This window comes from Cladophialophora yegresii (assembly GCF_000585515.1).
Source record: "Cladophialophora yegresii CBS 114405 chromosome Unknown aczIN-supercont1.1, whole genome shotgun sequence".
Taxonomy (NCBI): domain Eukaryota; kingdom Fungi; phylum Ascomycota; class Eurotiomycetes; order Chaetothyriales; family Herpotrichiellaceae; genus Cladophialophora; species Cladophialophora yegresii.
Window position 1 is genome coordinate 1742605 of NW_006913045.1, and position 11281 is coordinate 1753885.

At 54.0% G+C, this 11281-nt stretch overlaps 4 protein-coding genes across 4 annotated transcripts; 3 read left to right on the top strand and 1 right to left on the bottom strand.

Annotated features, from left to right (window-relative positions):
- Window positions 1-709: 709 nt before the first annotated feature.
- On the top strand, window positions 710-3247 carry A1O7_00615 (uncharacterized protein; the record flags this gene model as incomplete). The annotated part of the gene is made up of 3 exons (XM_007754656.1): window positions 710-1083; window positions 1214-2090; window positions 2141-3247. The coding sequence occupies 3 exons, from the start codon at window positions 710-712 to the stop codon at window positions 3245-3247; spliced, it is 2358 nt and encodes a 785-aa protein (XP_007752846.1).
- A 1352-nt stretch (window positions 3248-4599) lies between these two features.
- A1O7_00616 (uncharacterized protein) lies at window positions 4600-6397 on the top strand (the record flags this gene model as incomplete). Its single annotated transcript, XM_007754657.1, has 4 exons — window positions 4600-4676; window positions 4732-5935; window positions 5988-6247; window positions 6307-6397. The coding sequence occupies 4 exons, from the start codon at window positions 4600-4602 to the stop codon at window positions 6395-6397; spliced, it is 1632 nt and encodes a 543-aa protein (XP_007752847.1).
- Window positions 6398-7359: 962 nt separating this feature from the next.
- On the top strand, window positions 7360-8357 carry A1O7_00617 (uncharacterized protein; the record flags this gene model as incomplete). The annotated part of the gene is made up of 3 exons (XM_007754658.1): window positions 7360-7407; window positions 7586-7811; window positions 7882-8357. The coding sequence occupies 3 exons, from the start codon at window positions 7360-7362 to the stop codon at window positions 8355-8357; spliced, it is 750 nt and encodes a 249-aa protein (XP_007752848.1).
- A 2156-nt stretch (window positions 8358-10513) lies between these two features.
- Window positions 10514-11270, bottom strand: A1O7_00618 (uncharacterized protein; the record flags this gene model as incomplete). The annotated part of the gene is made up of 2 exons (XM_007754659.1): window positions 10514-10941; window positions 11020-11270. Coding segments are annotated over 2 exons (679 nt in total), but the record flags the coding sequence as incomplete, so codon positions are not given.
- Window positions 11271-11281: the final 11 nt, after the last annotated feature.

The following is an 11281-nucleotide window of genomic DNA, read 5'->3' on the forward strand; positions in this document are numbered from 1 at the left end:
TGGCACTATCACGCCGTCTCCCAACGTCATCAATGCTGATACGAGGTACGGAGTAGATGTGGTGGCTGCACCCAATATGCAAGACGTCCGTTTGAGGCACGAGCGAGCACCTTCCGGTGCTTATGCAGGCAAACTCGGGTTAGCAAGACACTAAGATAGCCAAGATCTCGGGGCTTTGGGGGGCCCTTCAGAGCTTGATTGGCTTCCCTGGGGCCACCACCGAAACACCCGACCACCCGACCACCTGGTAGCGGCCTTGCTTGCGGTTACATTGGTGGGCTTTGAGTGGGCGTCACCCAGGCGTGTGGGCGCTGCCCTTTTAACTAGCATACGTCACTTCACGGTTCTCATTCCTTGTGGGTGCCATAGTGATTCCCCAAATCGAGAACTTTATCCATCCAGGATCGCTATTTCAAGGAAATGCATGCTGACTAGAATGCAACTTGCATATCCACCAAGGCAAACATTCAGTCTCGACCCTCTGCAATATCCCATGCCTTCCATAACGGCCATGAGAAGGCTGCAGTTTTCACTTGGGCCTACATGCATCCCTTGAATATTGTAAAGCAGGTACACCACTAGGATCATGATCACACAGACAAGGAGACCTTGAGACTGTTGCCTCTCTTTGTATATCTCTCGCGGTCATCAGCACCTTCTCACCTCACTCTCCTGGCCCTGCTCGGGTACACCTCTCCTACTTCTCGACATGAACGACCCTGGGCTCGACGAACCCATCTCGGACGCGTCCGCGGTGCTTAAAGAACACATCGAAGACAATCCTCCTTCTGCACACCACAATGCCCAGACATCTGAAAATGCGGGTCAAAACCCCTACTTCAACGAGGACTCCCCTGAGACGCTGGAGGATACCTACGACAAAATGTCCGAAGAAGAACAAGAAAGAAACTTCCTCATGCCAGCGCGATGGTGGTACGCGAGTACAGGCATACCGCTTCTCGCAGGTACTTTCGGACCGATGGCAAACGCATTCAGTATCTGTGCGTTGGTAGAGAATTGGAGGGTCAAGATCCCGCCTGGAGGCACAGAAGAGCATGGCATTGACATCAGGGATCCACCTTGGTAGGTGCAACCAGTTCCGATGTGTCGGAGCCGAGGAGGAGCGAAGCAAGACAGTGGTGGTGTCACGTAACAACGAGGTGAACGGAGACGGCAAACAAGAAGCATATATGCTGACGAGCAACTCTGCCAGGCTCATCGCCGTCAATGCCGTCTCCCTAACCATGGCACTTATTGCAAATGCGGCACTTCTGCTAAACATGGGCCGTCGCGTACCATTTAAAGTGTCCCAGCCGGTCACGATTCTTGGCTTTTGGATTGCCTCAGTTCTGTTGATCGGCTTGATCACATACGCTTCAAGCTCTGAATCGTTCCACAAAGGCATCAAAGGCCAAGCCTTGACGCAAGCATACTACTACGCCATCTTTGCCGCTGGCCTTTACCAGATCATATCCTATTTGATGTGTGTGACAGTGTACGGAGCTTACAGGGGACACTTCTCGAAAGAATTCAAATTAACGGTTGCGCAGAGGACGTTGATGTTGCAGACAATAGCTTTCTTGGTATACTTATTGCTCGGTGCGTTGATTTATTCGCACATTGAGGGTTGGAAGTTCTTGGATGCGGTGTACTGGGCGGATTTCACGAGTCTGACAATTGGAATCGGCGGCGAATACACGCCGAGCACGCATCTGGGCAGAGGCCTATTGTTTCCTTTCGCGATGGCCGGAATTATCATCCTAGGGTTGGTGGTCGGGAGTATTCGAAGTCTGATTTTAGAGAGAGGGAAGAAGAAAATGGCGGCGCGATTGACAGAAAAGACAAGGGTGAGACTGCTCAACGAGATTCAAAAGATCAGCAAGGAAAAGCGCCTTTTGAGGAGAAAGGGTGCAATGGGCTTGGAGAAGGATACCACCAAAGCATTGACGGTGGATCCAGGCGAAGGCGAGATGTCTGAGCTGGAGAGGAGACAGGCCGAGTTTGAAGCCATGCGCAAAGTCCAGGCATGGGCAGCCACGGAGCGCAAGTATATAAGTCTGGGAGTGTCGACGTTTGCGTTTGCATTCCTGGTAGGTCCGCTAGAGCGTGCCCATCGAATCTGAAGCTGACTGGGAGACAGTGGACAATTGGGGCCCTGGTCTTCGAACACGCCGAAAAGAACCAAGGATGGAGCTATTTCGAATCCCTGTACTTCTCGTACACCACATTGTTGACCATTGGATATGGAGATTTCCAGCCGATGAGCAACAGCGGCAAACCATTCTTCGTCTTTTGGTCCTTATTGGCGGTCCCGACGCTCACGATCTTGATCTCCGACATGGGAGATACAGTTATCAAAGCTGTGAAGGATGTCACAATCTGGCTCGGTGAGATCACTGTGCTACCCAGCGACGAGGACACCTTGAGCAATCGTCTCAAGCACGGCGTATACAGAGTGACCCTCGGGCAACTAGATCTTCGAAAAACAGCCGGAGATATAGAGAAATCAGCTGACAACGAAAACGAGGGGTCGGGTTTCCGTGAAATGCATCCTGGTTTGGCCAGGGTATTCGGTAACAGTCAAAGAAAGCAAAGGCAGCCTGAAAAGGACCGGAAGACGGAAGATCGTCTGGCTGCGGACTTTGAGGAGACTGAGAAGAAGGACGAGGACGACGCTAGGAACAAAGGCGAAAAATGGGAACAGGATGAGCATCATTACCGCCATGTCTTGATCTCTCAACTTCGAAGAGTGTACGCCGATGCACAAGCGGCAACACCAAAGAAGTACAGCTACGACGAGTGGCAGTACTTCCTGAAACTGCTCGGAGAGAATGAAGATGACGCGACATACCACAGGAAAGCGCCAACTCATGCCGAAGAGGAAAGAGAAGCCAATCAAGTCGAGGAGAACAATAACCAAGCGGGTGGCAACGCGGGAGCCGATGAGCAACGACGGGGTGATATGGGTAGGCAAGGAGGCGCCTACACCGGCGGAAGAGGGGGCGAGGACGATGATGTCCAGATCACCAAGTGGAGCTGGGTAGGGGCGCAGAGTCCGCTCATGGGCGACAAGGAAGAAGCCGAATGGTTGCTGGAACGGTTCTTCCAACGGCTTGAAGAAAGTCTGAGCTCTGAAGCGAAGACGAAACAAACGGAGAAGGGGAAGGAGTATACCACCGGTCTGCATGAGACGCAGCAGGGAGAGGATCAATCTGACAACAGCGAAAGGACCATGTCTCGAAGTTAATGGGTAATGAATTTGGCACAGTAATTAGTCGGGCCTAATGAGGCTCACTCGGCCAAGAACGGACCGTACCACAGTACGAGTATGGGGAATAATGGTCTTGGTCAAACTGCAGAGGATCGAGGCAAACTATGCTGGGGTGTGTATCTCAGCAGTCAGAATCCCCGCGCCCGAAAGCTCTGGAGACAATTCGGCGTTTGAGAAGGCTTCGGGATACCCTTTTGGGTATACCACATATGCACAGTCGTGGAGGGCGACGCCAACCTCGGTCCATGTCTACACATTGACGTCTTAATTCGGAATGTCCATTTCCCCGAGTCTTACCTCGAACGGCTTGCAGGGCTTCGACGATCTCATACACTGGATGTCGTCCTGCGCGTGCATGAGACTCGAATCAGGCGTGAGAATCCTTTCTCAGAGGCCTCGGATGCGGAGCTGGGCTGATCTGTTTGGTGGCTTCCATTAGACTGCGGAGGAATACGAAGCCAGAAGTCTTGTTTTGGATCTTGTTTGGCTGGATACGAGGGAGAATGTCACGCAATCAAACGTCTCCAGAGACGACATCGTTCTCAAAAAAGAGGGTGATCAGTAGCAGCTACACAGTAGATTGTCGCACTACTGTAGACCAAAAGGCGCCTGAGGCCGCGGTGAAACTTGCGGGGAATCTCACCATCAATGACGCCCACCTCGTCCTTCCGAGACGCACTCTAGACTCGGGGCGATGATCTCGAAAACTGGTCATCGCGTATGCTGAAGGCGTGCGGTTCCTCCTCGCTACCATTACACCGAGTGCGCCGAGGGAGTGGTCCATGCCGTCCCTCCTCCGTCCCTCTCCACGACGGTGGCGCGAGTCGCCACCGGGGCTGGGACAAGTACGAGTACCATTTCCCCACACTTGCACTGACGCTCGCAGTCTCCGTCATCCTTGATTCCCATCCTGACCATTCACATGCACCGGATCCCGTCGACAGACGCGTTCGAGTCAGAACTACTTCCCTATCTGTCCCTGCGAACCACCGCTCGCGGGCGTCTTCCGTCCAGCCCAGATGTTGTCATCCTCACCTGCAAAGTACGGGGATCATTGGGCGTCACAAAGTGTCAATATCTAGGTTCCCCTTGGCCCGCTTTCAACCCCTCATCGGCTCCCTGCCCAGTCGGTGGAAGATGCGGATCGACATAATCATCCTCCGTCCGGAGGTCAGCCCGGGGTCGCGGGGTATGGAAACACACAGATAAAATCCTCGCGGATCGCCCGTGTCCAGCTCGCGGTCCAACCTCATACCTGCGTTTGCCTTTCATCCTGCGTCTCTCACACAGAATTGAGAAACCTCCTCCGCCTCTAGACTGTTGGCACTATGGGCTCTCATCAAATTGAGGAAGTTGATGTCCTACTCGTGGGAGCAGGCTTCGCCTCCTTCACGCTGCTGAATCGGTTAGTATGGGTCGCGATCGTTGGCCATGAGCTCCAATCTAACTGTTGTGACCAGTCTACGCAAGCTGGACTACAAGGTTCGCATCTTCGAGAAGGGTGGCGCAGCTGGCGGGATCTGGTATTGGAACTGCTATCCTGGGGCGCGCGTCGACACGGACTCTCCCATCTACCAACTCTTCGACAAGGAGCTGTGGGAAGACTTCACCTTCAAGGACCGATATCCAGGGTGGCAGGAGCTGCGGGAATACTTCGAGTACGTCCAAAAGAAATGGAACGTAAAAGATTATACGTCCTTCAACAAGCAGGTTGAGAGCGCCGTCTTCGACGAGAGTCGCCAGCAATGGCTGGTCGAGTGTGCTGACGGCACCGAGATCTACGCTCGATGGTTCATCCCCTGCATTGGCTTTGCCAGCAAACGGTATACTCCGCCCTTTGCGGGTCTCGGAAACTTCAAGGGTGACATCTATCACTCGGCCGTCTGGCCTCAGCATGGAGTCAACCTCAAGGGAAAGCGCGTTGCCGAGGTCGGCACCGGAGCCTCCGGCATCCAGATCATTCAAGAGATTGGCCCCGTGGTGAAGGAGTTGACAGTATACCTCCGAACGCCCAATTTGTGTCTGCCCATGAACCAACGCCAGCTCGACCCCAAGGAGGAAGACGAGAAGAAGAAGAACGGATGGTACGAGGAGCAGATGGAAAAAACCCGCCACACCTTTGCCGGCTTCACGTACGACTTCTTGGAGAAGAACACCTTTGACGACACGCCCGAAGAGCGAGAGAAGATGTACCACAAGCTCATGGTCGAGGAGGGCGGCTTCATGTTCTGGCTCGCCACCTACAAGGACATGCTTTTCGATCTCAAGGCCAACAAGGAGGCCTACGACTTCTGGCGCAAGCAGGTCTTGAAGCGTCTGACGGACCCTGAAAAGCAACGACTCTTGGCCCCAGAGGTCCCACCACATCCATGGGGCACCAAACGGCCGTCACTGGAGCAGAGGTTCTATGAAGTGGTCGACCAGCCCAACGTCAAGCTCATCGACGTCAACGAAAACCCGATCGAGGAAGTCACGGCCACCGGCATCAGAACCAAGCAGGGTCTCGTTGAGGTGGACGTCATCATCCTCGCCACCGGCTTCGATTCCGTGACGGGTTCGCTGGCTCAACTCAACATTCAAGGCACCAAAGGCGGCACCGTCGCCGACCACTGGAAAGACGGTACAAAAACGTCAATGGGTATCGCCTTGCCCGAGTTCCCCAACGTGAGTGCGCCCATTTTCTTGTGCCACATATGCACTGACCCGAGATTCGCAGATGTTCTTCCTGTACGGCCCTCAAGCACCGACCGCCTTCAGCTCCGGGCCCAGCTGCACGCAGTTCCAAGCCGAGTGGGTGGAGAAGGTGTTCAAACTGATCAAGGAAAAGGACATTACGAGGCTAGAACCCACAAAGGAAAGCGAAGACGACTGGGGGAAGCGGTTGGCCGAGAAGTGGGATGCCTCGCTGTTCCCCCTGGCAAAGAGCTGGTACCAAGGTGCCAACATCCCAGGGCGAAAGGTCGAGCCTCTGAACTGGTATGTGAATGATGCTTTGATCGATGGACTCTTGGGTGATAATGACTAACGGCCTGCAGGTCCGGTGGCATGGTCGAATATGTCAACACCTTGAATCGCAGCCTGGAGAATGACTTTCAGGGATGGAAATACTCGACCGCCAAGGCCTGAGAAGTACCGGATACAGAAGAAACTCTTGTGAGTGACTAGACATCGGCGCGACGGACCGGCTTGCCTGGGATGATATGACATCAAGACTGTAAATGTGAAGACCAGGCTCTACCCGGCGTGTGTGTTGGTAAGACTACGAGGGCGGCGGGCTCGAAAGATCGATCGATCAATCAATCAACCAGAGAAGCGAGGCGTCGAGGACAAAAGGGTGGTAGAAGACTGCGTGCAACAGACGAGCTTATAAGACTGCAAGATCATCTGGGCACCCAATTTCTAGTGGATAATTCTATTGTACTCTATGAATGGCAGCCCGTCAGTTGGCGGTAGCTTCGTGTACTTAACACAGGTGGAGCTGCCCACTGCCACCGCCACACTACCCTTCAGCCTTACCCCTTTTTTCCACTCTTTCGCCATGCTCGGTCCTCTTGCACTTAATAGAGCGCACAGCAGCTCGTACCAGCGTAGCAGCGAACAACAACCCAACTTGGACGCACTCCGGAGTCTAGCAGCGGGGGATGCTTTTCTTCTTTCATACCCATCTCCACCTCCACCTCGATGTACGAAGTTAGTCATGCGTGCGAGCAGAAATACGAGATTCAAATGCGGGGTACCGAGAGCACGCAGGGCTACAAATACTTCATACTAAGACTAAGACTAGGACCATGGGCCAACTTGAGCTCCGAGGACGAAGGAAGCAGCTTTGAGCCCCGTCAATCAATCAATCAAGCAATCAATCAATCAATCAATCACCAGACCGCATATGTATCGGTAACGTCCTCGCCATCTGGGTGTTCTCTGCTGGCATACCTGCCCATCACCTACCGACTGACGTTGAACTGCCACCACCGCCATTCTCCATCTAGAGTCTGTCACCACCGAATCTCTACTTGGATCTCCATCGCCATCTCCATAAACATCCATCTCGGAGGTCAGTGGCGGCGCGGCACAGCTCAACGCCCACAATGTCGAATCAAAATCAAACCGTCTACTTCGTGACGGGGACGACGCAGGTACGTTACAGCACGTCCACATGTCGCCGTGTCCGCTTGATACTTCCGTACAGGCATGCACAGTTCGCCAGCGTCAACGATTACCACTTCACCCCAGCAGTGCCAGACGATTGTTGACGTTCGTTATCATCCCCTCTGACCAACTGACTACTAACATATACCCCGTGATCATCTCCAGGGCATAGGCTTTGAGTTCGTGCGCCAGCTCCGCGACCGGCCTGGAGCCATCGTCTTCGCGACCTCCCGAAACCCCGACTCGGCAAAGTTAAAGGCCCTGACCGATAAAGGCAACGTGCATCTCGTCAAGATCACCAAGCAGCCCGAGGCCGTGGAGGAGGCGCTCCAGGCCGCGGAGCTGGTCAGGAAAGTCGCGGGCAAAGTGGACGTCGTGATTGCCAACGCGGGTGAGTCTCATACCTGGGATACGTATCCCGCATCGCGACTGACAAGACCCCTCTTTTCGCGACTACCTAGGCATCATCGGCCACGAAACCAGCATCGCCGACTCGCCCATGTCGGAATACCAGCGCTTTCTCGACGTCAACCTGCTCAACAACGTGGCCCTCTTCAAGGCGCTGCGCCCTTTGATGCTCGAGAGTGTGGCACAAGGCGGCACGCCCAAATTCGTGGCCATCAGCACGCAGTACGGCTCGTTGGGCATGGTGGAGGACTTACCCGGTCAATCGTCCGCGTATGCCATCTCCAAGGCCGCGCTGAACATGTTCCTAAGGCATGTCGCGTATGAGGAGCGCAAGAACGGGATCGTGGCGTTCCCCATGCACCCGGGGGTCGTGGCCACGGAGACGGTCGAGCCCCTCGCCAAACGGATCGGGCTGGGCACCATCCCGCCTGCGGAGAGTATTGAGGGGATGATGAGGATTGTGGATGGGGCTAAGGTCGAGGATGAGGTGCGGTTGTGGCGATATGATGGGGTGGTGTTGCCTTGGTGAGCGGGCGTGAGCGAGCGTGGGTGGACGTAAGTGGACGCAAGTGGAAACTACGTTAGTCAGGCACTTTGTCACATATCCCTCTCGACTAACGTGTCGCCGGGCGTCGCATGGTTACAGACATCCGTATGCAAGTCTCGAGTCTAGTCATAGGCCCATTGCCAGAACAAGGGCTCCGAGAAGGTGGTCACGAGGTCGTCATCCGGGATCCTGGTGTCTCTGACTCCTTCGTGCAGAAGGGTTGTCGAATGCTTGCTTGCCGCCTTATTTGCTCTTGCGGCCTCGACGGACGTACCTAGGAATCATCGCATGGTGCCAGGCCGAGTACGTACGGGTGAGAGGTGATGATCCCATGGCGACATGCACCAATCGCTTGACACTCTCGAGACGGGATCATCAACGGTGCCGGCATGGCGAATCACTCATGCATGACCCTTCCCTGCTCAGTCAAGCTGAACCTGTGGCTGTGTTCTTGTCATCAATAAATCAGCTTCCTTGTCTATTCTGGTCGTCATGTCACCAGGTCTCTGGAAAGCCCACTATATAGCGACCCTGTTCGCAGCAGAGGCTATCAGACGTAGTGGAAGTGAGAGCGGAAGGTACTGTAGGTGCCCGGACGACTTCCCCCTGAAATCCCACGAGGCAGAAGGGCGGACAGGAGACGAGGCCACGAGCTACGCCCAAAGTGCCTTAAGCTTTCTTGACTCGGCAAAGCTTCTACGGTGAATCATTTAACGTGGTTGGACGCGAATGATCAGCTTCTGGGAGAATGTATTGTTGACCAAAGTCATCATCCGCACTTACAGTACTGTACCACGCAAGACCGCGCGCCTGACATGGCTGATTCCTGTACTCGTTCGCCAGTCATAGTGAGTGCGTTCATGATCTTAAAAGCTCAGCAGACCACGAGGCAGAGCTCCAATAATGCAGTGCTCAATCCTGTAGCTCGCTACAGTACTCCGTATATTCCTCACTAAACCGGATATGCGTCAAATGGTAGTAAGAGTGGTCCTGACTGGGCGCAGAGGCTCGACGCGCGTTGCTGGGTTCCAGTAAAACCCGAATTTCAAGACGAGTTGGAGAGAACAACACTCCGCCGACCTGTCCATGTAATTGAAAGTCGTTGTCGATTTGGAGCCCGAGACCGTGCGTGAATCAACGTCACTCGAACCTCCTGAGAGCAAGTTGAAGGATATCCAAGTTAGCGGCGATCGGGTCTCCGGACCGGCGTGGCGGAGGCAGTGTAGCATAACATAGCATAGCATGCTTCATCTGTGTCGCCGAGCTTCGGGGGGAATCAAAGCCTTCTGACACCATGCCGCCCGTGTCAGCCCGAGCACCAGCGCGGATTGTGCAAGATAACGATAGCAAAGGGCGCAGTATGAACTGCACACCGGTCCTGTATAGGCGATGTCATCGCACATGCGATGCCTCAACCTGACTTTTTGGCCGGGTGGCGTCAATTGTAACGTTCGCACGGATTGTTGACTGAGAGACATAAAATGCGGTACAACATCAGTAATTAATGGAGAAATTCCCGCAGACACTCCACATCTACTGGCTCTGACAATTAATCGAAAGTACTCCGTACTCCGTACCGATGCTGCCAGGACGCAGTACATAGCTACTGTAGGTAGGAATGCAGCCCTTCCCCTCCGGTAATTAGGGACAACTGCGTGGGAGCCAGCTCATGCGATGACGGGCTGCAAGCAGACCAAGTCCTTTCCTGGCGGCTCCTTGAACTGGGTGGTAGGCACGATTATGAGTAGTGGCTAGGTACGGAGTACTATACTGGGCAGAGTTTGCGAGACAGACCCATCTCATGGCTCAGCCCTCGAAGGCATCAGGACTCTTGGTCCCCGAGCGCTGTCCCTGAATCAAACAGGAGCAACCAACCACGTTTACGAGTACCGTGCTTACGGAGGTGCACACCAAGACAAGTTTGCCAAGTTAAAAGGGGGATGAGTCAACTTTGATACAGCTGACGATTACGGCGTCGAAGAATTAGAATAAATGGTTCCTCCGTCCATGTCCTCGTAGCAGCCTTCACATCTGAAAGAATGTCCCCGATGCATCACACTTTGAGACCCACACCATGATCCATCCTATATCGATATTGTCGCGACTCGGAGCGTCCATGACCAGCTTTCCTCGCCACACTAGAGACCCACGGGGATCAACGTGAAGGTCGCCGCATCACCACCCAACGTGGCACCAATCGATAGATAGGGGCCAAACAGTTGCAAGACGTCCTGATCCTGTACATTGCAGGCCAACTGGCTCAAGGGCGTGATGACGCAATTGAGCGGAGTATAGGTGATACCCTCTGGTGGACTAGTGTCGGCGAGATAGACATAGTGGAATTCTACAAATTCTCCATTGTAGTCGATGACCACGCTTGCATACCCGGGGAGCTGTGCGGAAGTAAGGGCACAAGTGCCGTCGTCGAGCTCGTCGAAGGAGAATTGCGACGCGGCTGTGGGGTCTAGGGTATCAAAATCCACGAGAAACCCAATATCCTGGTTACTGTCGAGCGTGGCGAAATTTAGATCGACGCTATTTTGGAGCAAGAAACTGACACCGGTGGCTGATTCCTCGTTAGTTCAGGAAGGAGGGACTTGGAGAATTCGATAGAGTTACTCCTGGGTAATTTAGGGAGACTTACGGCAGTTGTCAGCTGTAGTTGTGGTCGACGTCGTTGTAGTGCTCGTGGTTGTAGTCGTGGTCGTGGTCGTTGGTGGAGCGGTCGTGGTAGGGTTGATGGTCGTCGTCGTCTGCGTCGTGGTCGTGGTTGCGGAAGTCGTCGTCGATTTGGTTGTAGTCGTGGTTAGAGTACTGGTCGTCGACTTGGTGGACGTCGTCGAGACAGTTGAGGTGCTGGTCGACTTGGTGGACGTCGTCGAGACAGTTGAGGTGCTGGTCGACTT